Source organism: Tasmannia lanceolata, unplaced genomic scaffold (assembly GCF_043159265.1).
Source record: "Tasmannia lanceolata isolate RefF3 unplaced genomic scaffold, GAP_Taslan_0.1 ptg000002l, whole genome shotgun sequence".
In the NCBI taxonomy this organism is placed as follows: Eukaryota; Viridiplantae; Streptophyta; class Magnoliopsida; order Canellales; family Winteraceae; genus Tasmannia; species Tasmannia lanceolata.
In genome coordinates, this window is record NW_027518679.1 from 14,392,336 (window position 1) to 14,420,000 (window position 27,665).

The 27,665-nt window shown below is 40.4% G+C and overlaps 1 protein-coding gene across 6 annotated transcripts in view; it reads left to right on the plus strand.

Annotated features, from left to right (window-relative positions):
• Positions 1–27,665, plus strand: part of LOC143882472 (uncharacterized) — an 80,578-nt gene that overhangs the window by 43,420 nt on the left and 9,493 nt on the right. For 2 of the 6 annotated variants that reach the window (XM_077385952.1, XM_077385973.1), the window contains exons 11-12: positions 3,596–3,661; positions 26,783–27,170. In XM_077385952.1, coding sequence (XP_077242067.1) covers positions 3,596–3,661; positions 26,783–26,968 — 252 coding nt within the window. In that variant the 3' untranslated portion in view covers positions 26,969–27,170. Of the gene's footprint in view, positions 1–3,595; positions 3,662–26,782; positions 27,171–27,635 lie in introns of those variants that run through there. The other 4 variants (XM_077385963.1, XM_077385975.1, XM_077385958.1 and 1 more) reach the window with 3 other exon arrangements.

Here is a 27,665-nt window from a genome sequence, read left to right on the forward strand (position 1 = left end):
ACCAAGATCAAGGGCACGACACAGATGAGTGTCGGCAACTCAAGGAAGAAATAGAAGTGTTGATCAAGCGAGGTCACCTGAGAAAATATGTGAAAGACGACGGCCACGAGCGTGAGTCTAGAGGAAGGAGTCCTCGGAGCAGGAGAAGTCCTCAAAGACCTCAGTCGCCTGTTGCCTACAATGAAGCAAGAAAAGAAAATTGGAGACCCCGAGCAGAAGCTCAGCGCTTCTAACCCACTGTCATCATAAACACCATAATGGGCGGACCGGCAGCAGGGGGAACCTCGAGGCGGCCCGAAAAGTTTACGCTCTCCAGGACAACTTCGTGCACACATGCAGCAAGAAAAGAAAATTGGAGAATGATTTCATTTTCAGACGCAGATCTAGACAACCTCATACTCCCCCATAATGATGCCTTGGTGATCACTATGCTCGTTGCCAACTGGGAATTGAAGAAGATATTGGTGGACAACGGAAGCTCCACCGATATCCTCTACTATCATGCCTTGGTGATCACTATGCTCGTCGACTGGCACCTGCAAACTCAAACTTGTTTTTCCCACCAGAGAAGGGTCCATCGACCTGGTTCACCATGATATTTCCCACCAGAGACTGGGGTAAACTTCCGGTCGGGATAAAACACCGAGGTAGATAACCAAAATCTTTGGCGAAAATATATCCGAGTCTTTCAGACCGGGTAATGCCAATTTGGTTCACCTTGGTTTTTCCCACCTGAGACCGGGGTAAACTTCCGGTCGAGATAAAAACCGAGGTAGATAACCAAAATCTCTAGTGAAAATATATCCAAGTCCTTCAGACCGGATAATGCCAATCTAGTTCACCACGGTTTTTCCCACCTGAGACCAGGATAAACTTCCTGTCGGGATAAAAAACCGAGGTAGATAACCAAAATCTCTGGCGAAAATATATCTGAGTCCTTCAGACCGGGTAATGCCAATCTGGTTCACTACAGTTTTTCCCACCTGTGACCGGGGTAAACTTCTGGTCGGGATCTAAAATCGAGGTAGATAACCAAAACCTCTGGCAAAAATGCATCTAAGTCCTTCAAATCGGTCAATGCCGACCTGGTTCATAATGAATGTCCAAATCACACAGATCGGGCGTAGTTAGCTTTGCCCGCCACGGGTATTGGCACATGTAGCTCGACAACTAACAAGCTCACCCCCAATCAAACGAAGAGGGACTGCAGAATAAATTAATAAGGACGAGCTTAAACACTTCAAAAAATCTTCATTTCATTCCAAAGTTTCAAGAAAGAAGGTACATCGGAGGGCTTCGAGGCCGAGTTACAAAAATAGTAGGAAGTAAAGACCCCTGACTCAGAGGGGAGCTGCCTTTTCACCTATGACTTCGGCTCGGAATGCACATTGGAACTCCACCAAAGCCACCTAGGCATGACGTGGCTGCCATGTTGGCACTGCATCAGTTTCTCTCCTTCCAAATAACCCAAATAGTAGCCAAGAAAGAAACATTCCATAAGATTTTACCTTTTTCCTCCAAGATACCAGCTGCCAAATCAACGAGATGCAACCGGAAAACCCAAGACATGCCAAACCTACGCAAAATACCAGTCCAAATTTCCGTGTCTACCTTACAATGCATCAACAAATGATCCACTGACTCTCCCGCCACTGACTATAGGCAACAATGATCTATAGTCAACATATTACGATTTCGTAGGAAGTCCACCGTCTGTATCCTCTCAAGAAGAGCAGCCCATGGAAAAACACAGATCCGAGGCGGAGCAAGGCAGGACCAAACTCTAGCTACTCTGGAGACAGCATGACAAGACACCAGGTGGAGGTAAAAAGATTTGACGGAGAACTCCCCTGAAGAATCCCAAAGCCATACCCTGATATCTGGACTGATCCTCTTGATGTAGTAAGCCTCTAACATTTCAAAAAGCCTGGCCACCGACAAAGAAGTTCCTTCTGAAAATCAGCGTCCACAGTACTCGATCCCTCCTTTAAAAGCAGTCCTTAACTAGGCCCTCCTTTGAAGCAGACACTACAAACAACTATGGGAAGAGATCCTTAAGAGGAATGACTGAGCACCATTTATCAAGCCATAATCTAACCCTCTCGCCAGAGTGAACTCTGAACGTGGTACCTTCTTAAAAGAGATGCTTATAATGCAGAATATCTCTCTGTACATGATGCAGAATGTGTGGCGTTGAACAAATCTTTTATTTTTTATTTCTTCTTTTCGTCATTTTATTTATAGTATATTTTTTGGGCGTCAAAACTTGTCTATTTAGTTTGATTTTGGTGTTTTTAGAAAGGCTTTTCGATTACCTATATAAAGAGCCCAAGATTGTGCGATTTAGACTTGATTTGGCTAAGTTATAGGCAGTTTTAGGATATAGTACGATGCAAAATGCTTGGCGTTGAACAAATCTTTTATTTTTTATTTCTTATTTTCGTCAGTTTTAGGAAATGGTACGATGCAGAATGCATAGTGTTTACTAGATCTGTGGATCAATTCGCTGATATGTTGACCAAGCCGTTAAACAGAGCTAAATTGAGTGATATTTGTAGCAAGTTAGGAATGTTTGACATTTACGTTCCAGCTTGAGGGGGAGTGTTAGATATATATGTGTGTCATGTAAATGCCTATGGGCATATTGGTCATATGTAATATTCTCTCTTTATATAAATATATGAGTGAGGGAGAGTTTTCCCTAACTCACTTTCCTCCTCTCCATCTTCTCTCCAACAACTACCATCACCCCTCTCAAAATATTGGAGGGCCTTGATTTGTATAAGGTTTTAAATCCGAGAATTCCAGGATTAGATTAGAGAACTTGATTATTTTTTGAATATCAAATTTGGAGAAACACACGACCAAGATTCGAGATTCATTCTCAAAAGAAAATAAATACATTATTTCTCCAAGCAAAAACTGCCCAAAATACATGAGAAGGACAATATATCCCTTACTTGAGATAATCCTGGTAACCAAAAGATTACTGTAAATTCTTCACACACTAGCCTCTGCTTGATGGAATTGTTGAAGTCAGTGAAAATTGTCCTTAAGTTAGTTTATGCTTTTATACATACGAAGGTATATTTCATTCCTTTGCTTATTTATCATCCTTCAGTAATTTCACTAATTGAGGGCTATTTTACTCTGTTTAATTATTTATCTTGATACGGGTAATTTCGGTCTTATGTTGAATGTAACTGACTGGTACCATGAATAGTGCTTTTTTTTCTTTGAGTAATTGTGTTTTTTTTTTCTCAATTCCTGTTCTTCCAGATTTCTCACTTTTAGAGACAGAAACAGATTATACCTTTTGTAACCTTATGAAATATTTCTCATGCAACGAGAAGATAACTAAAAAGCTTTACTAATTGCAATATCATCTAACGCTTATTGGAAGTTTCTCTATAGTTTACCATGGAATGTCTATTCTTCTTTATTAAAGTTTCGAAGTCAACATGAATGAAGTAGGCCATATGATCTCGTGCCAATCTTCTCTTTTTTTGGTTGTTTGTATAATAATTAGATGCATGGTAGGTCTGACAAGGAATTTAGTCAATAGGTAATCACTTTTTGCTTGCTGATCATGCAGATAACGGGGCTTTCGTTCTCCTCGCTTGATTCAAATCATATCTATGTACAGGGTGTTGATTATGAGGTGATTGTTTAATAGTGAATGGTCAATTTGGGTGTGTGCAACCCAATTGCACTTTGGGTTCAATTTGTGTGTAAAAATGCAGTCATTACAGTTTGGGTATTAATGTTTATTGCATTTTACCCAAAAATTGCACCCAAGTTGTGACTGGGCTAAACATCCAAATTGATCATAAGAGTTCTAACTAGTTTTAGTTTTCCTTTTTGGTCTTGTCTAGTTTCAATACGGGATAATCCAGGAACCATTGATTATGAAGTGAGGAGTTCTATCGGAAAACTATTATATTCTCTCATAATTTGCTAGTTTTTTTTCCTTTTAATTTTCAGGACACATTGCTCTTTTCACTTCTGATTCTGCTACAGAAGTTAATCTTCATAAACTTGCATTTTAGATCGTTAAGTAATGTTTCTTTTTAAAATTCGAAAAAGGTATTTGGATAATGGAGGTTAGAATCTATGTTTTTTGCTAGACTGATATTTCTAGCTTAAATGTTCATGATCAATCATATTATAAAGGATTGAGAATGTTTTTTTTTTTTTTTTGAATGATCAAAGGATTGAGAATGTTGATGTAAAGTAAAGATTTGATGGCTTAATTGATGGTGTAAGCCTCTAAGGTCACATCAAAGCTATGTGGCAATCATTTGTAGCTATTTCAATTTATTGCAACGTTAGCATAATAATTATTTGAAATGATATTATCTCGATAAATTGAATTTATCATGAGAAGTATGTCTATTTTAACCTATATGCGGCTTCTTGGCTGCAAGTGGCTATTAGTTATATGACCCATTGATGCAACTGGTGAGATAAGCAGTTAATCTCAAGGTGCGAAGATCAGAACTGAGCAATGGCTAAAACTGGGAATATATAAGTATTGCTTCTTGCTGGAGATAGGTATTGGGTGAGCAATGGCTAAATCTAGATTAGCCAAACACAACATAAGTATGAGCTCCTGTTAGTCCTTTGGACAATGCTGCATCTTTATAGTTTTTTAGAGTTGACAGGGTATTGGTAAACGATGTCAACTTTGTGTCACGCAAGTTTTAGGTAGTCACGTATATAGTTCGAGAACATGCCCAGTCAACTTCACCAGGTCTGGTGTCTGGTTGAGAAAAATTGTCTGAAGTTCATCCGGTGGGTTTTCATTGAGTCAATTGAATCGGTGGGGCAATTCTTGAGTCAAGAAAACCAGGCCGTTGTTTTAATCTTTTCTATTTTTTAATGTGTTATATTTATTTATTTTTTAGTAATCTGTGTAGAAAATAACAACTATTATTTACTTGACCTATTGGTCGACCCACAAAATCACCTGGTTGATCAATCCAGTGATTGATCAAGTCCTAGCACAAGTTGGTATTAAGTGATTCATGTTCCAGTTTTGGATTGATGGTGTTACCCAAGTGTTGTTGGATTTTCAGTTATACTGTGTGCCAGTTGCTCTTGGGTTAGATTTTGTAACATCCCATGTCGGAAAGGAAGAGAAGATTGTTGTGCTATATATGTGAACACTCCTTCTCATGCGTTTTCAGCATGTCCAAGGGGTGGGCCCTGCGGAGTGGATCAGGCACGATTAGTGCTGCTGGAAAACAAAATCGGGGAGGGTGGGAAAATCCAGAACGGGCAATATTTACAGTGGGGTCGGGGCGTGACATTATGGTATCAGAGCTGGACCTCCCGCAGCACGGTGTGCAAGCGAGGATGCTGGGCCCTAAGGCGGGTGGACCTCAAAAGGGGGTGCTAGCGAGGATACTGGCCCCAATGGGAGTGGATGGTAGGATCCCACATTGGAAAGGGAGGGAAGATTGCTGGGCTATATATGTGGACTCTCCTCCTTGTGTAGATGCGTTTTCAGCATCTCCAAGGGACGGGTCCAATGGAGTTGGTCGGTCATGGTTAGTGCTGTTGGAAAACAAAATGGGGGAGCGTGGGAAAACCCAGAACAAGACAACATTTACACAGTGGGATTGGGGCGTCACAAGATTGTGGAGAATTTCTCAAAAATAAAAATAAAAAATTGCAATCATTGCCCAAAAGGGCCACTTGTGGTATGTAATAGAGAAATTACTTGAGAGATGACATCTCAAATGGAATCAAACTTGGAGAAATGATGTAAAACTGCATGCAAGATTCTAAGCAGTGTCTTTGGAATACATCTGGAAGCCCTTCGCACTAGAGTTCTTCCCATGCAGCTTTTTATTGGTCGAATTGCTCCCCCCCGCGCTGCGCAGGGGCTTTGGAATTCTTGAATTTGTGGTTTGCACTTTTGAATGGTTTTGGATTATTCTTGGTGCTGGGGGATTATGACGAATATGTTCGGCTGGAAACATCAAATGATTCGCTTGCTATTGTTTCAACGAGCGTCTTGGAAGGCTGGCTTTGTGTTTTAGAATAGAGCTTGGGGATTGAAATTCTAGGGCTATGTAGGTTCTTTGTTGGGGAAATCTTGAGGCAGGAAGATGCAACTGATTACTATAAATCAATTTAAGGTTGCATATTTTGTGGCTGATTCTGATTCTGATTTTGATGCTGATTTTGGAGTAAGAACACTACACTCATACTTATGTATTTGTTAATGTTGTTTGGTGTAGGAGCTTAGGCTGTGACATGTTTTCTTTTTTCTTTTTTCTTTTTTACTTTTTACTAGTGCTTAGGGATCAAATTGTTTCCTTGTTTAATTTTTGACTGTTTGAGTGAAAGTTTAATCCGATAGGCTATTGATTTTGATGAAACTAGAACTAAGAGTCATAAAGCCATAAAAAAAGAGGCATAAAAAACATAACTGAGAAAAGAAGGGCAAGAGCTTTTTTGAATGAAAGCTCTGCATTAGACTTGATGTGTGGCTAAAATTGCAGTTCAAAAATTTTGATTCAAAAATTCGATACATACCTTATGTGTATTACCATGTGCGAGCAAATTTTGAATCGCCTAGTACTTACACTATGGATTCAAAAAACAGTACTCTTTCATCCAAGACTGTTGTCTCGGGTCGTACGGTTCGATATGTATAGGATTTTTAGGTGTCTGATTGGTATCAGGATTTCTAGACTTCAAACCATGTTTGCATGACTCCTCTATTTATAACTGAAGGAAGGTTATCCCCTTCCGGCGAGATCGCCATGCGCAAAAAAATCATAGAACTTTAATTTTTTTTCGATCTTGCTTTTGCTCAAGATCGTAGAGTCTAGATTAGTTAATTATGTTAATTAAACATAAAGAAATACTTCTTTGTAGAAGAAATCAAGGAACCACGCTGCTTGATCTACTTCTCGAACGGTTGTGATGTTCTCAACGCCGCGAACCCCGCAAGTTGAACTGATGGATTCTTTTCTTTGTAGCGTTGATCGTGGATGTGAATAACACATATTCACTTTTTTAATGTATGATCTAATCAATACCTTTGATATAAAGATCGGAGAATTATATTGGAAGCCTTTCTCCTTGAAACTATAGGGTGAATTTCCAACAATTGGAAGAGATGAAGAGAGAGAGTGTGAAAACAATTTTCCAAGGAGAGGAGCAGTGGCTGACGAATTTTGGAGAGGAATACCTCCAAAATCCATTCAGCCCTCTCCCTTAAATAATAAGAGTTTGGTTTGATCTTCCCCTTGTTTATCTCTCCAAATTCCTATCCAATATAAAGACTAGTTGCATTAAGACTCCTTGACGAATTGGGACTCTTCCCAAACGTCCAAGGATTTGTGGGGTCGCCCAAGCAACCTTGGGGAACGTGTATTGAAGTCTCTCTCCAGCGCTTGTGGCCTTATCTCATAGGAGTTGGTGTTGGAAACAAATTGCTTGCTTTGTAGATCCTACATTTTAGCAATTCTTATCCAAAGAGGAGTTTGAGTGCAACTCAAAATCCTTGAGCAATTGGGAACATTTTCCCAGTTCTCTAACTGTTTTGGGCGTGTGGTGGGACCCACTAAGCTTATCCAAATGTGTGGTCCTATCCCAATTCCCAATTCCGTTCCAATTCCACAACTTTTGCAAAACCGGTTTGGGAATAATTAACCTCATTTGGATTTCACATTATTATAATAATTATTAATTATATTAATAATATATAATAATGTATAATAAATGAATAATTAATTAATAATTAATTATCCATTTAATTAATTACCAACTCGCGTCCAATGTGAGTTATTTCGCCCTCAATTTGTCTTCGAAAAATTCTCTCATTGTCTCTTATTAACTATTAACAAAGACATGTATATATATATATATATATATATATATATATATATATATATATATATATATATATATATATATATATATATAGAGGAATGTGTTGGTGCGCGCTCAAGCGCACCAATCAAATGGTGCGCTTGAGTGCAACAGGGTCCCACAATTTCTGTGAGGATCCAAACCATTCATTTGCAAGGCCCTGTCATAGATAGGGTGTGTACCAAAAATCAGCTCCATTGAATCTTCCTAACCCCTCCAAAAGTGGAGGGCAAAAATGGGCAGATTTGTGGTCTGTTCATTTTGACCTCCACAAATGAATGGGTTAGGATGATCCTATGGAGCTGATATTTTGTACACACCCTATCTATGTAAGGGCCTTTCAAATGAATGCTTTGGATCATCCTAACAATGTGGGCCATATGGGTTTGAGAGCTCAAGCGCTCCATAAGGATGGTGCGCTCAAGCTTACAATCCTTTTCCTCATATATATATATATATATATATATATATATATATATATATATATATATATATAGAGGAAAGTGTTGGTGCGCTCGAGCGCACCTAAGCTTAAGTGCACTCGAGTGCCAAATCACATGGGTCCCTCATTTTTTGTGGTGATCCAAAGCATTCATTTGCAAGGCCCCATCATAGATAAGGTGTGTACCAAAAATCAGTTCCATTGAATCATCCTAACCCCTCCAAAAGTGGAGGGAAAAAATGGGCAGATTTGTGAACAAACAGAGTCTGTCCATTTTAACCTCCACAAATAGATGGGTTAGGATGATCCTATGGAGCTAATTTTTGGTACATACCCCATCTATGTAAGGGCCCTTCAAATGAATGCTTTGGATCATCCTAACAAAGTGGGCCCACATGAGTTTGGGGCACTCGAGCGCACCAACACTTTCCTCATATATATATATTTACTTAATCAATATCCACATTGATCTAACCATATCCGTTCGTGTAATTACATAAAATGCAAAACCCTGATCCGTTTGGATGTTACTGGGTCATTCGAGTTATGAGTGAGATCGTCGTAGGGATCCGACGGTTGATCCTGCAGAACCCTATGGTGGGCCCCACTACGATATCGCTCCATAGTTAAACTACACTCGCATTAGGTTAGCGGCCTCCATTGAGACGTAACCCTGAAGATGACCGTCAGATCATCTTACCCCTAATCACATCTTGTATGTGCAAGTCCTTTCTTCTTTACTACATCTACTGAGTTGAGTCATATGGGGGGTGGACACCTCTTCCGCCTTGGCCCACTCATGGTATACCATTTTGGTTAAGCGGTGTTCGGCCTCCAAATGCATTTGTAAAATCCTTTGAAAACATTTCAATATTTCGTAAAACATTCCGATAAACCTTTTATCAAAGAAGCCTGGCCAGGCTATTTAATAGGCCTACTACTCTGACAAAATTGTAGATGTAAATCCCTAAATTTTAGGGCGAAGAATCCCTTGTTGACTATCACTATTGGTATCAAGGGTTTGCTCTAGGATATAGCTCTATCCGAATGTGACTTTAAACTAGAATCACAATGAGATAGACTAAGACCCTAGAACGGTTCGACAGACCAATAAGATCCCTCAAGTCTAAGGACATGTGAAGGTCCTGTATACTCTCTTGTCCACAAGTTGTTCTTTATTTGATCCGGTTTGATTGCGCGATCTAATCGTCGCACATACTCTTCTTGCTTAGGGTCCACTACCCAGATGACCGAGATAAGTGACCTTACGTCACGACACGTGCATGTAGGCAAGACTGGTGCTAGTTGTATACAGAAAGAGATATCCAGTCTCTTTCCCAACTTGGAAATGTTAAGGCTTGCATAGAATCGAGATGCCATATCTCCTTGCTCCCTTGGATCTGTGAATCCTTTGAGCATGTCATTTCTACTATGTTATCTAAGGACGAACATGTGTCATAAAAGAAGCACATCACACACATTCATTATTATAAGACCTATTTATGTCATGAAATAAATCTTTATTGATTAATAAATGCCATTCTACTGGCTTTTCAGGGCATATTCTCTAACAATGACCACTTGCACTATGGAATCCCATGATTCCTTGGACACTTTCAGTCTAAAATTAGGTTATTTCTTCCTTTTTCTTGCCACTCATTCCCACTCCCTTTTTCTATGGTTTGCATTTTCTGAAGCGAAACCTTGGGAGCTTGCTGTAGACCATAAAAACATTCTATAGAAGATGGTGCTGCATTTCTAGTGTAGTTACGAACTCTGTAACACCTCCATTTAAACTTTCTAATGCATATATTTGTTTTTCAAGTATTTTTCACATATAGTCAGTGTTTAGACCTGGTGTTTGGTTTTGCTCCCCCTGTAAATATTTTAATTTCAGGTGGCTGGATAAGTGCCGTTGGTGTCAACGGTCTGAAATCCCCTCAAAATGGGTTGCCCGTGGTAATTCAGAGCCTCGTCTAGAAGCTAACTGTGGGGTGGACAGCCGATGGCCTGATTTGGGTAATATCCATTTTCTTGGGGGTAGAGGCAGCCCAGCCCTTTCCATTTTCGGCAAGGAAGTGCTAACATGTATGGACACCCTAAAAGCTTGTCTTATAGGAAAAAAGAAAGACAGTAACGTGACTCTGGATGATCTCTGGTTTTGGGCACAAAAAGTTTGGGATTTTCCATCCTTACATTGCCCTTGTACTTTGGCGGAGGACGAGATCCTCTTTATGTTTGAATTTGAAGCCCAGGCATTAAAGATTCTTGCGATGGGATCTGAAGCCCTAGGTAATCAATTGGTTTCTCTCTCATCGTGGAATAGGGAGTTCCTTCAAGGTGAGGAAGCCCTTTGGGTTAATTTTTATGGTATCCCACTGCACGCATGGGTTGTTTCAACGGTGGAAGCTATTGGGAATCTCTTCAGTAAAGTATTGGAAACCAAAATGGAAGGCAACCACCAGCATTGTACGAGCTTTGTCTCGGCCAAAATTCTAGCCCCCCCGGTGGCATTTCCATAGTTCTTGTTTTAGAATTAGAATTCTTGACAAGGTTTACTCCATTGGGATTGATTTTCAGAAAAAAACATGATAATAAAAATGGTGGCTACTTTTCTGAGTACTCTAGTTCCTTGGGATGTACTGGTTGGGGCATTATGCCGTCGATTGGGGGTTTCACCGCCGATTGAGGATCGGATTCCTGGGGAGCCATTGGTTTCCCTGGCTAATTCAAAATTCAAATCCAAGGATGGCGCTGAAAAAGAGCTCGAAAAAGGTGTGAAGGGGCCTGCCGTTAGGAGTGTTGGTCAATCTTGTGTGCCTCTGGTGGGGCTCGAGAAGAGTAAGCCATTTGACTCTGCTGCGCCTAGACGGAAAGTTGCTTGGTCGGACTTACCCAATAAGGATAGAAATAAAGGTGCTTTCCCTCCAAAAGTAAGGAGCACCTTCGTTTCCCGAGCCTCTAACGACGTTAATCATGGCCTAAATCTTAATGCTATGGTGGCAAGATCAGAAAATAACCTCCTCGCACGTATTGTTGAGAAACTTTTGGATGCATCTTTGGTAGGTTCAAGAAGGAAAAATAGTAGACTCTCAAATCTCTGCAAATTTTATTCCCGGTCGCCCATTGTAGGATTTGCTTCGGGTTAAGTTGTTATTACTAGTTAGTAATTAGTAGCTTTTGGGTCTGGGAGGGCCTTCGTTTTGTTGCGAGTTTTCCTCCTTTTCTGGTGATCGAAGCTTTGGCTACCCTTGGGGCTTTTAGTGCTAGAGAATGTCATGTAGCAGTTGGGAAAGATGACTGTTGATGAAGAGATGGTCTTGTTGGGAGATTGCCTTCGGAAGCAATGGAAAGACTTCAACTTTGAGTCTCGAGCTAGGATCCTTACATGGCTGAGCCTCTGTGGGGCATTAGGGTGGTGGGTATTCGGATGGTGGAAGAAAGAATTATTAGCAGAAACACTCTGCTTATTGATTGGGAGCTCGGGGGAACTCCTCATTGACATGTTGGATTTCTTGATCCTCCATGATTATGGCGAAGGGGAGCGCGCATTCTTCGCTTGTCATTCAAAGATACAAATTGAATGACTGTCTAGATGGTGATGACAAGCCTGTTTTGATGAATGCCCTAGACCATTGGGTATTGGAAAGGATAGGAAGAGGTATGGTGAAGGCTTTTTGGTTGCAGTAGTAGATGAAGATCTCGAAAGGAAAGTGATATAGCTATTTGGCAGGATGGGAGTGCATGGAAGTGTTGACCTATCTGAAGCGGTTTGACCCAGAAGATTTTTTTGGTTTTTATTGGCTTAGGAGTATACTCCTGGCCACTCTTAATTGATTCTATGTAATGCAAGTTGGGACCACTGGTCCCTAATGTAATCTTCATAGCATTAATGAAATTGTCAATTTAAAAAAAAAAAAAAAAAAACGAGAATGCCGATCAAAATGCGGCCAAGAAAAATCCTTGTCGATTTGGTGCGCATGCGTCCATGAGCGTTGTTGACGCGGCTCAGTACTCGGTTTACACTGTCATAACTTGGGAGAGTCAAAGGAGTTTTTATTGACTATGAAAGGAAAATTGCAAAATGCGACAAGGGGAAAGGACGAGGGAGTCCTTGATGACGCGAGGGAGTTTTAAAACTATGCATATAGTTGACCAAGTAAATTGATGTAAGTTGATTAGGACAAAAGTGCACGTCTTAGGAACCACACCATGAACCTTTGGATGCATATTTAAAAAACCGAAATTGCGAGAGAAAAAATGTCGTCTCTTAATTACCTGAATAGTCATAATATGTTCAATGGATTAGCCATAACCCTTTGAAAACATCTTGCTTTGTACCTTTTGGCTGTTGTGACTTGCTATCACATGCACAATCTATTTTGGTCTTTCTGTAGTCTACTGTTGCCTGCTCACTTATTGATAATAGAACAGTGCCCCTTTTGGCTTTCCTTTCTAGAGAAACAATTTCCTGCTGCATGGCTTAATGTCTCTATGAAGTCTTTGGCTCAGGCAAGGACAAAAAGCAATGAACAAGGCCACAATAATGTGCATGTCTTTAAGCACCTCCAGTTTCTATGCACTGAGAACAACCTACTTTAGATGGTCCAAGAAAGGGTAATTCATGCCCCACTGGACCATTTGTGGTTGAGCGACTTGGGCCAAGAGTTGGTAAGGATCCATCCTACTCTTTTATGGCATGGTTATGACTTATGAGTAGGTAGAGGTACTCCTACTTCTAAGGGAGGGAGGGAAACAATGAGGGAGGAGGATTGAAGCCTTCAAATCTTTGCTTGGCTCTTTCATAGATTTTAGGGTTATAGTGGGCTGAAGTCAATGCCAACATCCAAGTAATAAAAGATTGGGACAGGGGAGTTTGGCTCTTTATCAGTAGGTATTTTTCACATGCATCTTTTCTATTTACCTTTTATGTGAGGGCTCATTTGTAATATAGGCCTAAGGTAAATGTGGTTGATGTAGTAACCTATATAACATTATAACTTATGGGCTGATTATATTCCAATTGCGTATAGATTTTCCAGACATGCACAGATGAACTGATCCATAGCACCTATACTGATGAAGCTGTACCTTTATAACTTATGGGCTAATTATACTCCCATTGCGTATAGATTTGTCATACATGACACAACTGAACTTATCCATGGCACCTGTGTGATAAAACCATCTGTTTATATGATGGCAGTTGCTGTGAACGGGAGCCCCAGGCTCCATCAACCCATACTTTTTGAAAGGGCAAAATATTCCCTTTTCACATTCGGTGGGAAACTAATAATTGTTGAGAAATCTGCCAGGAAAAATCTGATATGATCGTGCACCAATAAATGAGAAGTAGAAATAAAAGCAAGCCACAAGATGGATACTGAGTTTTTAATGGTTCGGCCAGGACGCCTTTGACCACGGGCGAGAATACGATATGAGAAAACAAATCTTATGGATTGCAATGGGAGTAGTCCCCAAACCCGCAAACCACAACCCTTACCCTTGTCATCTCAACCAAGATTGTACAAGATAGTAGATTGAGAGAAAGCCAAGAGAAAAGCCCAAGAAGAAACCCCATCTTTCCTCCCTTTCTCTCTCCTGTCTCTCACGCCCCAAGAGAGGAAAACCCACTCTCATTTTTCTCTAAGTACCCCCAACATTCCAAGAGAGAATAGCCCTCTCTCTTCCTAATTTAGTTTCCCTGAACAACTAGGAATCCTAGTCATGGGAAACAAGGCGACTCTCCCAGCAATCTCCACCTTGGCTTGTTTCCCTACCATCTGAAGATTTCCCATGGACATCACCACCGGTCAGTTGTCACCGCAAACTACCAGTGGCCTTCCGAAAAGCCAACTACACACTATCGAATCATCTTGGTTTTGACTCTATCTTACTAGACGGCTGATCTCGATCTGTCCTCCCCATCACATGAACTATTACCTTATCACCATATGCAACCTGGAAACTCGTCTTTGCACCAACTGTGAAGAGACTTTATGCATACGGACGCTACTCCGTTTCCAACTAGCAATCGAGATCTTATGAACACTAGTCACCGTGTCCCCAACCAGACTATACAATCTGCCACACTTCTCGACTTTCAATAGAGCTATACAACCGCGTGTGATTTTCATAGCTTCACATGCAATTGAATACATGCAACCCCTGGAGTCCAACCGGCCAATGCACTAGGTTCTTCTATATCTTTGGTACATACGCCTCACTACCCAAAGCATGAACGACTTCATCGAACATCTTGTTGTTCACCGTTCCGATTCCGACGGCGTCAAAAGTGGACCCATCACGTAAGGACACTACACTTGCCCTTATCTCCTAGAATGTATCAAAATATTTCCTCCTAGAGCCATAGTTTCAAAACCCTCCCGTGTCATCATGGACTCCCCCGAGTCGACTCTCTTTTACCTTGTGGCATTCTTGTCCGAGTCCACTTTTTGCCCTATAAAGCTAATCAAAACTTCTTGATATGCTTGAGTTATTACCGCATCAACCGACTACTCGGCCATGCCAACTGTCAACCAAGTAGTCCACCACATCGCGCTAAGTGGACTAGGATTTGCTTTGGCTGTGTTTCGACCCACATTTGCGTTTTGAAATACTGCCTGGAGCATACTTGAACAAAACACCCTGAATCTAGAATCCGGTCATCATAAGAAGTGTGATTACCTGTGGAGATTGAAAACATTTCATATTTGTAGCACCATTGTCTGATTGTTAGCACGCTTCGGATAATCCCTCTTGTTGTGGCCATATTCCTTGCAACGATCACATTGCAAGCCCTTTCGGATAACCAAGGGTCTTGACTTGCATTTTCTTGATCCTCCTATCAAACGATCTTCCTCTTTGATTCTCCTCACAAACTATCAACTCACGCTCTTGACCAATATCTTGATTAGGCCTCCTAGTCTCATTTGATAAGAGTGTCGTCATGACTTCTTCCAACTTCACGGCATCCTTACCTAATAATAATGCAGTTTTCTTACCTAATAATAATGCAGTTTTTAGACTATTGTATGAATCGGGAAGTGAAAAGGTGTAAGAGCTTTAGTCTTCATCCTTCAACTTTTCTTCTTCCTTCATCTTTTCATCAACCTTGTGGAGTTGATCCACAAGCCCGTTGAACACAGTCATGTGTTCCAGAAGATTCTCGCCTTCTCGCATCTTCAGCCCATTGCCCATTGTTGTCTCTTCAGATAGAATCGATTAGCCAAGCTTTTTGATATGTAAAGATTTTCTAACTTATCCCACAATGTAGGCGCAGATTCTTCTTCCATAACACTGAACATGAAGTTATCTGCTAGACATGGTCCAATTGTGCTGACCGCCTTCGACTTAATGTCTTGCTACTTAGTATCTGTTATCTTCTCTGACTTCCCATCCTTTCCCTTGAACGCCTTAACCAAGCTCTGTTGAACAAGGACGCCCTTCTCCTACACTTGCCATAGGGTGAAAATACCTAGGGTTGCAACTTGGGTCGGGTTTTACCCGGCCCGCATCAGCTCGGCCCGAAAAAAGCATGGGTCGGGTTCAAAGTGGCCGGGTAAGTTGTTGGGCCGGGTTTACTTTTCCAAAGCCCGAGTGATTCTCGGGTTGGGCCGGTTTTAAAGGTGGAAAACCCGGCCCGCCCGAAAATCCGCATTTATTCCTTTTTTAACATTATAAGTTATAAATAATAACATTGATATGAGTAATTTAGTAATTCTCATTTCTCATCTCACCAAGACAGTAAGAGTGTAAGACACGAACGAAAGAAGGTCTATTTCTCGCATTTATGCCTCAATTGCCTATTGCTCTGATGGCCATCGAAGTCATAAGAAGGTCTATTTCTTGCATAAAATAATCTTTGTAGTTCTTTAATTTGTTTACAGTGGCATCTTTACTCATATTTGATTGTCCATTTTATTCATGCTTTCCATTCATGTACATGTTTGTAGGATATGTATCAGTATATCACCAACACAAAAATAATTTTATGTCATTCTCTATAGGCAAACAGAGGCCATGACTGCATCTTTTTTTATCGAACCTCAGAACCTGTGTTTTGCATAAATATTTAGTGAGTAGTGTTTAAAAACTTACAGATCAGTCTGGCCACTAACGAGTTCATTGAGAATTAGAAACTATTTAAATCGTTCTTTGTCTAATCATATCACTTATCAGCATGTTTCAATCAACATGTTAATATCAGGTTTAAAGTGGGTTTAGAGTAAATTAGGACAATTTGGAATAAAAAGGAGGGCATTGCATGAAGTTGGAGGCGGCAATGCGGAAAAACCCGACCCGACCCGAGAAATTATCTCGGGTAGGGCCGGGTTTAAGAATCACAGGTTTTCCCCAAAAAAATCCGACCCGACCTGACCCGAGGTTGTTTCTTGGGTAGGGTAGGGTTCTAGAAAACCCGACCCGAGTTGCAACCCTAAAAATACCCTTTTCGTCGAACCTGTAGATGTTGAACTGTGTAGATGCCGATTTTACCGTCGTTTCAGATCACGCTCGTTGCAGAGCTCCACCTTGAATGAGAATCTCTCGAACAATTTTTCTACCTTAGATGATCACTCTAATCGTGATCCAACCACAACACCCATGATCGCTCTAATCACAACCCAATGACAAACGTTTCAATCATAGCTTTGATTCTAATTGTTGAGAAATCTGCTAGGAAAATCTGATTTGACAGTGGACAAATAAATGAAAAGTATAACTAAAAGCAAACCACAAGATGAACAACATGATTTTACGTGATTCGGCCAAGTTTCCTAAGTCTACGATTGAGAATATGATATGAAAAAACATAATACAAGGATTACATCGGAATAATCTGCAAACTCACAGACTGCAACCCTTTCCCTTGTCTTCTCTATCCAGATCGTACACGAGAGTAAACCGAGAAGAAACCCAAGAAGAAACCCCCTCGCTCCTCTCCTCTCTCACACACCCCAAGAGAGGAAAATCTACTCTTGTTTTTCTTTATTTAGCCACAACATCCCAAGAGAGAAAAGGCCTCTCTTTCTAATTTGGTTTTCTACCATAACTAGGAAACCTAGTCGTCGGATACCAACAGTAACCCTTTTATGTCAACAAACCTGCTGGAAGAATGCCATGGGTGTTTATTGTGAGGGATTCGAGAATATGGAACAATTTGGTCAATATCAATATGCTGGTTGTGAGTTGGGTTGCGGCTGTCATTAGAAATATGGGTGCTTATCCAGTTTCCGTTAATGGTTTCTCGTATTGTATGGGATGTTGAAGAGTGGGCAATCGTGCATTAGTCTTTGTATCTCGAGGGGCAAATCAAGGGGCTATACTTACATGATTTTCTCTTGAAAGGGTTTGGTATCTTAGCTAGGTGCAAGATTTTAAATTTCAGATTTGGTTTCGGTCACCACGGAAATAGAAACGTTTCTATTTCTGTTGAAAATTTCTGTAAAAATCTTGTAAAATCACTGAAATATATAAAAACATGCAAATGATAGAATTTAAAGATGAAACTTCATGAAATACTAGAATAAGCTCAAATACACACCTAAAAGCTATCACATAAGTAAGACAACCATCCATAGTGGTTTAAAACCATATAACACCATTGCACCAAGTGACATGCACTATCACACGTGTTTTGATAATTTAGTATGTACCAAATTTTACATGTAATTCATGTAAATATTTATTGGTTGATGACTACATGGGGGAAGAGAGAGAGAGAGAGATGCTGAGAGAAATGGAGACAGAGAAAATATGAGTTAAAGCCTTGTCCACACGAAAACACATATATTCTTAAAGTATAAAAGATAAGTAACGCCTTTCTCCAACAGCTTAAGCTTTTGGAGAAGTTGGTAAGTTAACATGGTATCAGAGCCAAAGGTCTCGAGTTCAAACCTCTCGGATAGCAAAAATCCACTTGTGATGGTCGGCCCAAAGTGGGACCACATGTGCCACGTATTTGCCAAGTGGGCCACACGTCCGGGGGAGTGCTAAAGTATAAAAGATAAGTAACACCTTTCTCCAACAGCTTAAGCTTTTGGAGAAGTTGGTAAGCTAACATATATATATATATATATATATATATATATATATATAGGGATTTGCTAGGGTCCATCGCAAAAAGTATTTCGCAGGTGCGTCTAACACTCCCCCTCAAGCTGGAATGTATATATCATACATTCCAAGCTTGTTACAAGCATCCTTTAACCTGGCAGGCCTAATGTTTTAGTGAACAAATTTGCAAGCTCGTCTGCTGATCGAGTATTCTCTGTTGAATAAAATAGCAATCTACCTCAATGTGTTTGGTTCACTCATGAAAGACTGTGTTATTGTCAATATGAATAGCAGAGGCTTGTTATCACAGTATAGCCGTGCTGGTTCTGAAAATGAGAATCCAATCTTGGATAGAAAGGAGAATAACCAAATCAGTTCTCCACTTGTATATGACATAGCCCCGTACTCTGCTTCTGCATTAGATTTGGACACAATTTCTTGCTTCTTACTTCTAAGATACCATATTACCGCCAACGAAGGTACAATAACCAGTTGTAGATCTCCTGTCTGCAAGAGACCCTGCCCAATCTTCATCAGTATATCCCTCTACACTTTCGTAATCATTTTTTCTTGAAGCACAGTCCTTTTATCGGGGTACCCTTCAAGTACCTGATGATTTGAATTACTGCTGCCCAATGGGACGTGCGAGGAGAATCCATAAATTAGCTAACAACTCCTACAACATACGAGATATTAGGGTGAGTAACTGTCAAATAAATCAGCTTTCCAACAAGTCTCTTGTATCGTCCTAGATTATCTAGCAAGTCTCCTTGATCTGAAAGGAGTTTGACATTAGGATCCATAGGAGTGGATGTAGGTTTTACCCCCATATAGCCGGTCTCCGCCAATGTCTAAAGTATACTTTCTTTATGACAAAGAAAGCCCATACAAAACTCGCTACCTTGATGCCAAGAAAATACCTGAGGAATCCCAAATCTTTGGTGGAGAACTCTCCTTTAACGAAAGTCTTTAATATCCGTATGCTAGCTTGGTCATTTCCCGTAATCACAATATCATCCACATAAACTATCAAGAAGATATACCCGACCGTGGATAGATAGCTAAAAACAGAGTGATCAATCACGCATTGTTTCTTGCCAAATTGCAGAATTGTATTATTGAACCTTCCAAACCATGCCCTCGGTGATTGTTTCAGCCCAAAAATTGCTTTTCAGAGGCGACAAACGGAGGAACACATCTCTCGCTGAGCAACATACCTAGGAGGTTGCTCCATATATACCTTCTAAGTCTGATTGCCATGAAGGAAAGCATTCTTCACATCCAACTGATATAATTGCCAACCATGATTAACAACAATAGATATGAGAACATGTACATATGTATCTTGGCCATAGGTGAGAATGCTTCATGATAATCGACCTCAAATGTTTGAGTGCATCCCTTGGCCACAACACATGCTTTGAGACGCTCAATGGTCCCATCTTGAAGGTATTTAATAGCGAGGACCCATCGACACCCAACAGACTGTGCCCAAGATGGAAGAAGAACAAGTTGCCACGTTTTATTTGAATTGAGTGCAGCCATCTCGGCATCCATTGCAGCCCGCCAACCAGGATGAACAAGTGCATCTGAAACTGTCTTAGGCAAAGATTCAGAAGAAATATTAGAAATAAATGTACAACATGAATGCGATAGACGCTCATAAGAAACAAACTGTGAAATTGGATGGGCAGTAGTGTGAGATCGAGTGCGAGAAGCAATAGTTGAACTAGACACATGAAGAGGATTACCTGATGGAAATGAATATGACTGAGGATGAGGATCATCGGTTGGAGATGATGGCTTGCCTATAGGTAGAACAACCTGTCGGCCTCGAGTGTACAATTTCAATGCAGATGTAGAAATGTCCGCTGGATTCTCTGTATCATTCGTCACTGAAGGGGAAAAGGGGGCTCTACAAGGCTCGACGACAGCGAAAAAGGCAAAGTATGTACCTCAACAGGACTCGGAGACGGATAAGAAAAATAGGAGGTATCCTCAAAGAATTGGACATCCGCAGAAATAAAGGTTTTCTGCAGCCAGGGACTGTAATACTTGTATCCTTTTTTAGTATGAGAGTAACCCAAAAGGATACATTTTTCTGCTCGAGGGTCCAATTTGTCACGACTGGAGCTAGGTCATGGACAAAACAAGTACACCCAAAGACACAAGGATCATTGAGAAAGGTTCACCTAAAGGATACAAGGCAGAAAATGGTGTCTGGGCAGACAAGACAGAAGAGGGAAGACAATTCGCTAGAAAGCAAGCCGTAATAGCTTCATCTACCCAATAACACTTGGGAACACGCATCTGGAACATGTTAGTGCGAGTCATATCCCATCAGTATCATATCTTCCTCTCAGCAACACCATTCTGCTGAAAGGTATAAATACAGGAAGACTCATGGATGATGCCACGTGACTCAAGAAATTGTTGAAAACCGTTATAGGTAGAGAAATATTCTTCGGCATTATCTGTGCGTAAGTAAGAAATAGAACATTTAAATTGATTAGCAATTAAAAATGACAAAATGTATTAAAAACTTTAGAACAATCCTTGAGTAGAAACACCCATGTTGCACGTGAGAAATAATCCATAAGTATAACAAAATATCGAAAACCATATCAAGAGATAGTACGTGAAGGACCCTATACGTCAGAACGAACAAGTTTAAAACTATTCGACAAACGATGAATACTACGTGAAGGAAAAGACACCCAATGGTTCTGTCCCAACTCACAAGACTCACAAGAAACGACTCAATAGAATTAGTAATAAAAGGAGATTTTCGAAGCTTCTCAGCAGGAGGGTGGCCCAAGCGACAGTGCCACTGATAAGCATCAACAGAAGTACGAAGAGCAGCACCAACAGGGCTCGAATCAAGATAGTATAATCACCAATCTCACGTCCCAAACCAATCATCGTCTTAGTTTTTAGATTCTGAGAGGTGTAAAAAGAGGGAAAGAAAGAAACAGAATAGTTTAGAGTTTTTGTCAATTGACGCACATATAATAGATTAACAGGAAATGAAGGACATAAAGAATAGAAGATAAACAAAGGCCATTAGAGATGGAGACTACACCAACTCCAGAGACAGGTGATGTAGTTCATCTGCTAATGTAACAGAATGAGGGGCACTAGAAGGGGCGGACTGGAAAGAAGTAAGGAGATTAAAATTACTAGTCATGTGATGAGATGCTCCTAGACAGCAGCAAGGGAAGCTAGAGGCAAGGCATACGAGGATTTGTACCACAGGTTAGGGACGAAAGAAGGTGAAAAAAATTGTCTACAATTTCTAAGATGAGAGAAGCAGTGACTTGAATCATATAAAATGCATCAAAGACGAGAATTAAAGATTGTTAGTAAAAGAAAACAAGGTTAAGGAGAGGTGGAGAAGTTACTTTGATAAGTTGTTTAATGGAGAACCTGTAACGAATTTGGGAGAACTTGATAACGCTTTTGATGATACAAACCGGAGGTTTGTTCGTAAAATCCAAACATCAGAGGTAAGAGTATCTATGAAAAATATGAAATTAGGTAAGGCTAGGGGGCCTGACGATATTCCTATTGAGACTTGGAGATGCTTGGGTGATGTAGATTTGGTTTGGTTAACTAGATTATTTAACAATATTTTGAAGACTAAGTAGATGCCTAACGAGTGGAGGAAGAGTACATTAGTACCTATTTATAAGAATAAAGGGGATATTCAGAGTTGCACCAATTACTGGGAAATTAAGCAATGAGTCACACCATGAAGCTTTGGGAGAGGGTAATTGAGCATAGACTAAGAAAAGAGACTAAGGTATCAGAGAATCAGTTTGGCGTTATGCCGGGACGATCGACTATAGAAGCTATCTTCTTGATTATGTGGTTAATGGAGAGATTTAGAGAAAATAAAAAGGACCTTCATATGGTTTTCATTCATTTGGAGAAAGCGTATGATAGGGTTCCCAGGAGTGTTATGTGGTAGGTCCGTGAAAGAAAAAAAGTGCCTATTAAATATGTTGATGTAATTAAGGATATGTACAATGGAGCAGTAACTAGAGTCAGAACCGCGGATGGCACGTCTAGTGAGTTTCCAATTACAATAGAACTGCACCAAGGATCAGCTCTATGCCCTTATCTTTTTACGCTAGTTATGGATGAGCTTACGGAGGGTATCCCGGATGAGGTACCATGGTGTATATTATTTGTAGAAGACATAGTATTAATCGACAAAACCAAAGTTGGAGTACATGCTAAGTTAGAGTTATGGAGAACTACTTTGGAATCCAAAGGTTTTAGACTAAGTAGGACTAAGACAGAGTATATGAAGTGCAACTTTAGTAATGTAAGGAGGCGGGATAAGGATGTAGTAAATATGACTAGACATGAGGTACCTAAGAGGGATATCTGTCGCTATCTTAGTTCAATTCTACATAAAGAAGGAGAGATTGAAGAGGATGTTAACCATAGAATAAGAGCAGGTTGGTTGAAGTGCAAGCTTGCCTCAGGAGTTCTATGCGACCGTAAAATCCCTACCAAGTTGAAGGGAAAGTTTTATAAGAAAGCTGTGCGGCCAGCCATGCTGTACGGCTCAGAATGTTGGGGTACTAAGAAGCAGCATGTGCGTAAGATGAGATGCGAATGCTTAGATGGATGTGTGGCCACACAAGGTTAGATAGAATTAAAAATGAAGACATTCGTGGAAAGGTGGAGGTGGCACCAATTGAGGAGAAGATGAGAGAGCACCGCTTAAGATGGTTTGGACATCTCCAATGTTGGCCTTTGGATGCTCCGGTGAGAAGAGGCGACTCGTGCCAAATTGATGGAGTAAAAAGAGGTAGGGGCAGACCGAAAACAACTTGGGTAGAAACAGTGAGGAAAAACTTGATAGCTAGGAACATAACAGAGAACTTGACCTTGGATAGATTAGAATAGAAGAACCCAACTAGAGCCAGGATTAGAGCCGGGTAGATTCCTTTCACCTTCTTGAATTTTTTTTAAAGGATTCATTTAGCCAACCCCAACTAGTTTGGGACAAAGGCTTTGTTGAGTTGAGTTGAGTTGAGTGATGAGATGCTCCTAAATCAATGAGCCATGATCCAGAAGTAGATTCAGAAATAAAACAAGATGAACTACTTGGGTGGGCAAATGTGGCAGTAGGCTGCTTGCCTCTATCATGTAGGCGGACAAGCCCTCATATTTAACCCAATTGACAAGCATAGAGTCTATAGCGGCCGATGTAGCAGGTCCAGCAGGAGCAAGGGGCAACCATCAGAAGCAGCAACATAAGGGGTAGTAGAGTGGTATTGGCCGAAGCTCTGGATGTAAATCATAACAATAGTCAACACTTTAGCCATCCATACGACAGTGGGTACAATATCGAGACCCACGACCACGACCTCCCCTTGAATCACGGCCACTGCCACGATGCATGACACAATAACCGTCGGCAACCACAAGAATAATGTCAAGAACAACTAACATCAAACAACCTCCACTACATGCGAAGGCAATACTACAGCCCAATTTCAATCCACGAACAATAGGGATGTCATAAAACACCTAGTCGCAAAGAACATCATCAAACAACTAATAATCATCAAGGACACAACAAATGGCAACCAACGAGCCAACAACAGTGAGCAACAACACCACCAACAATAATCACAACCAACCAACGACTATCAAGAAACAACACCACCAACGATCACCAACAAACATCAACCAATCCACAGTCACCAACAATTGCTCAACCAACATCACCACCACCAAAAGTCACCAACAATAATCATAACCACCCAACAATCACAAAGAACCAACACCACGAGCAACAATCATCAACCAATCCACCGCTGACACCAACCACGGAGCACTACTAACAACCAAGTGTAGAAGCAACCAACCAACAAAGCTTAGAAGTAGCGAACCACAAACGAACCTCCAAGACCATAAAATCAAATCTCCAACAACAGATCAACATAGATCCACAACGAGATCACCAACGGAAGACCCCAACAGATGATGTCACCACTAGTACCAACTACAAACCAGTCACCACCAACAACACAAGTAATAGCTGGCATGCCTTATATCCAATACATCCATCACGGATAATCACCAATAAAGCCATCGACAATAATCATCCACAACCATTAACACAATCGCCACCACTGACAAATCGACGAACACCAACATACAACAAAATCAACCAATAAATCACTGTCGAAGACAGCAAGATAAGGTTCCGGAACAAATAAAGGGGCAAGGATACTCCAAAAACATAGAAGAAAGGGAGTAGAACACCAACCAACGTCTCGGAACCAACGATGTAGAAAGAAAAAATAGAAGAAACAAGTTTAGAACATAAAGAAAATAAGATTTATGGACTGATTTGAGAAGAAAGAAGATTTAGGGACTGATTTGAGAAGAACTTGACAAAATCGTGGGGGTTTAAAATAGGGTTGGATGGTGCGAAAAAAACAAAAAAGATATGGTTGGATCGTGCGATTGGAAGAACCAAGTTGGGGCAGGGTTGAGGAGAGGGGTGCTTGTTAGGGTTAGTGTTAGGTTTGAGGCAACAAGAGGTGCGATTGAGCCGAGTGGGTTAGGGGTTAGGGTTTAGGCAGCAAGATGTGTGAGGGGTGCGATTGAGGCAGCGAGGGGTGCGATTGAGAAGAGTGGGTTAGAGTTAATTTTCTTCGAGGATGAGAGGTTTCATATTACCTTGAAGCTCTGATACCATGTTAGATGACATGGTGGAAGAGAGAGAGAGATGATGAGAGAAACAGAGACAGAGAAACCGTGAGAGAGTTAAATCCCTCTCCACACGAAAACATACACACACAGATATATATATATATATATATATATATATATATATATATATATATATATATATATATATATAGAGGAAAGTGTTGGTGAGCTTAAGCGCCCCAATCACATGGGTCCCACATTTTTTGTGGTGATCCAAACCATTCATTTGCAAGGCCGTATCATAGATAGGGTGTGTACCAAAAATCAGCTCCATAGGATCATCCTAACCCCTCCATTTGTGGAGGACAAAAATGGGCAGATTTGTGGACAAATAATGTCTGTCTATTTTGACCTCCAAAAATGGATGGGTTAGGATGATCCTATGGAGCTGATTTTTGGTACACACCCCATCTATGTAAGGGCCTTTCAAATGAATGCTTTGGATCATCCTAACAAAGTAGGCCCCAATATTAAGCTCACCAAACTTATGGTGAGCTTAAGCGCCCCAATCACATGGGTCCCACATTTTCTGTGGTGATCCAAACCATTCATTTGCAAGGCCCTATCATAGATAGGGTGTGTACCAAAAATCAGCTCCATAGGATCATCCTAACCCCTCCATTTGTGGAGGACAAAAATGGGCAGATTTGTGGACAAATAATGTCTGTTCATTTTGACCTCCACAAATGGATGGGTTAGGATGATCCTATGGAGCTGATTTTTGGTACACACCCCATCTATGTAAGGGCCTTTCAAATGAATGCTTTGGATCATCCTAACAAAGTAGGCCCCAATGTGATTGGGCGCTTAAGCTCACAATAAGTTTGGTGAGCTTAAGCTCATATAGCTTATATGAGCTTGAGGGCCCAAACACATGGGTCCCACATTTTCTGTGGTGATCCAAACCATTCATTTGCAAGGCCCCATCATAGATAGGGTGTGTACCAAAAATCAGCTCCATTGGATCACCTGAACCCCTCCAAAAGCGAAGGGCAAAAAATGGGCAGATTTGTGGCAAACGGTGTCTGTCCATTTTGCCCTCCACTTTTGGATGGGTTAGGATGATCCTATGGAGTTGATTTTTTGTACACAACCTATCTATGTAAGGGCCTTTCAAATGAATGCTTTGGATCATCCTAACAATGTGGGCCCACATGTGTTTGGCCCTCAAGCTCATATAAGCTATATGAGCTTCAAGCTCACAATCATTTTGCTCTATATATATATATATATATATATATATATATATATATATATATATCTTACACTGACCAAAATACCCTTAATGAGGTGTGTCAAACATTTATACATAATACATGCACTACATGCTTGCAATTCATATAGGGAAATGATATCAAACCACTAGTGTTTTGATAAGATGTGCAAAGCATCTTATCGTCTAGCATTTAAAGGGTTTTACAGTTCTAAAAAAGCTCTTATAAGCCCTTTAAATATTTCACGACAAGATGCTGCGCGCATCTTATCAAAACAATGAAGTGCTGAAATCATTTTCCTTCATATAAATATAATTGTCTAATATAGTGTAACCATTATTACACTTACGTTTTGGTTTATGCATCTCAATCATTTCTGTTTTTGGGCTTCGGTGGGGATAGAAACGGAAACAATTTGGTTGTTTCGTGTTGGTTTCAGTGCAAATTTAAAAGCCTGGCCAGGTTTTCGGCCTTAAGCTGTTGCTATGAGCTGGATTTTCCATCTTCCGACTTTGGACTTTGGAGGGCTTCTATTTCCATCAAACTTCGTTTTTTTATTGCCAACTATCCATTGGCTATGTTTCACGGTCTTGTTAGAAGTGCCCTGTTTTTGTTCTTTATTTGACTGGTAACTTATGTCAGGGAAAGAAAACTCATCCACGAGTTTGACAACTGCAGTCTATTCTTGGACATGGACTGTGATAAATGTGAACATCTCTCTTAGAGGAGTTGACATTGGTTAAAATGGAGACATGTCTCAATTGAAGTGTACACGTTGTTTGTAAAGTCATTTATGCATTTAATAATAAGATGTGCTCTCTTGCTCTCAATAACCAGCCTATTACTTGTTCCAAATATTATTATTGTTTTTTTGTTTCTTTGATAAATTCTTTTCAAAGTTCTAGGTACTCCCAACTTTGACCCCAGGAAGAATTTTGTTTTTCGGACCACTCCATAAGTTTCAAGTTCACTGAATTTAGGATGCACTTGAAAGTACACCCAAATTGGAATTGAATTCACCCAAAATGCTTATATTCTTTAGTCATTATGCGCATTAAATACAGGAATTTAGGTATAACTTATAAACTTATTATTCTCAGATACATTGCCTCTAAAGTTGGTCAAATAGACTGATTCTAAAGTTGGTTCAAATAGATTGCTTCTAAAGTTGGTTGCAACTGTATTCACCCTCAATTGAAGTGTACACGTTTCTTTTCTTTAATGCTTCTAGGAAATTGAATATTCCTCCACATCTTCCTGTAGCACTTCCGAATGAAATCGTCCTTCTGCAGGTCTTTTGTGGACAGTGGAAAGAAAGTAGA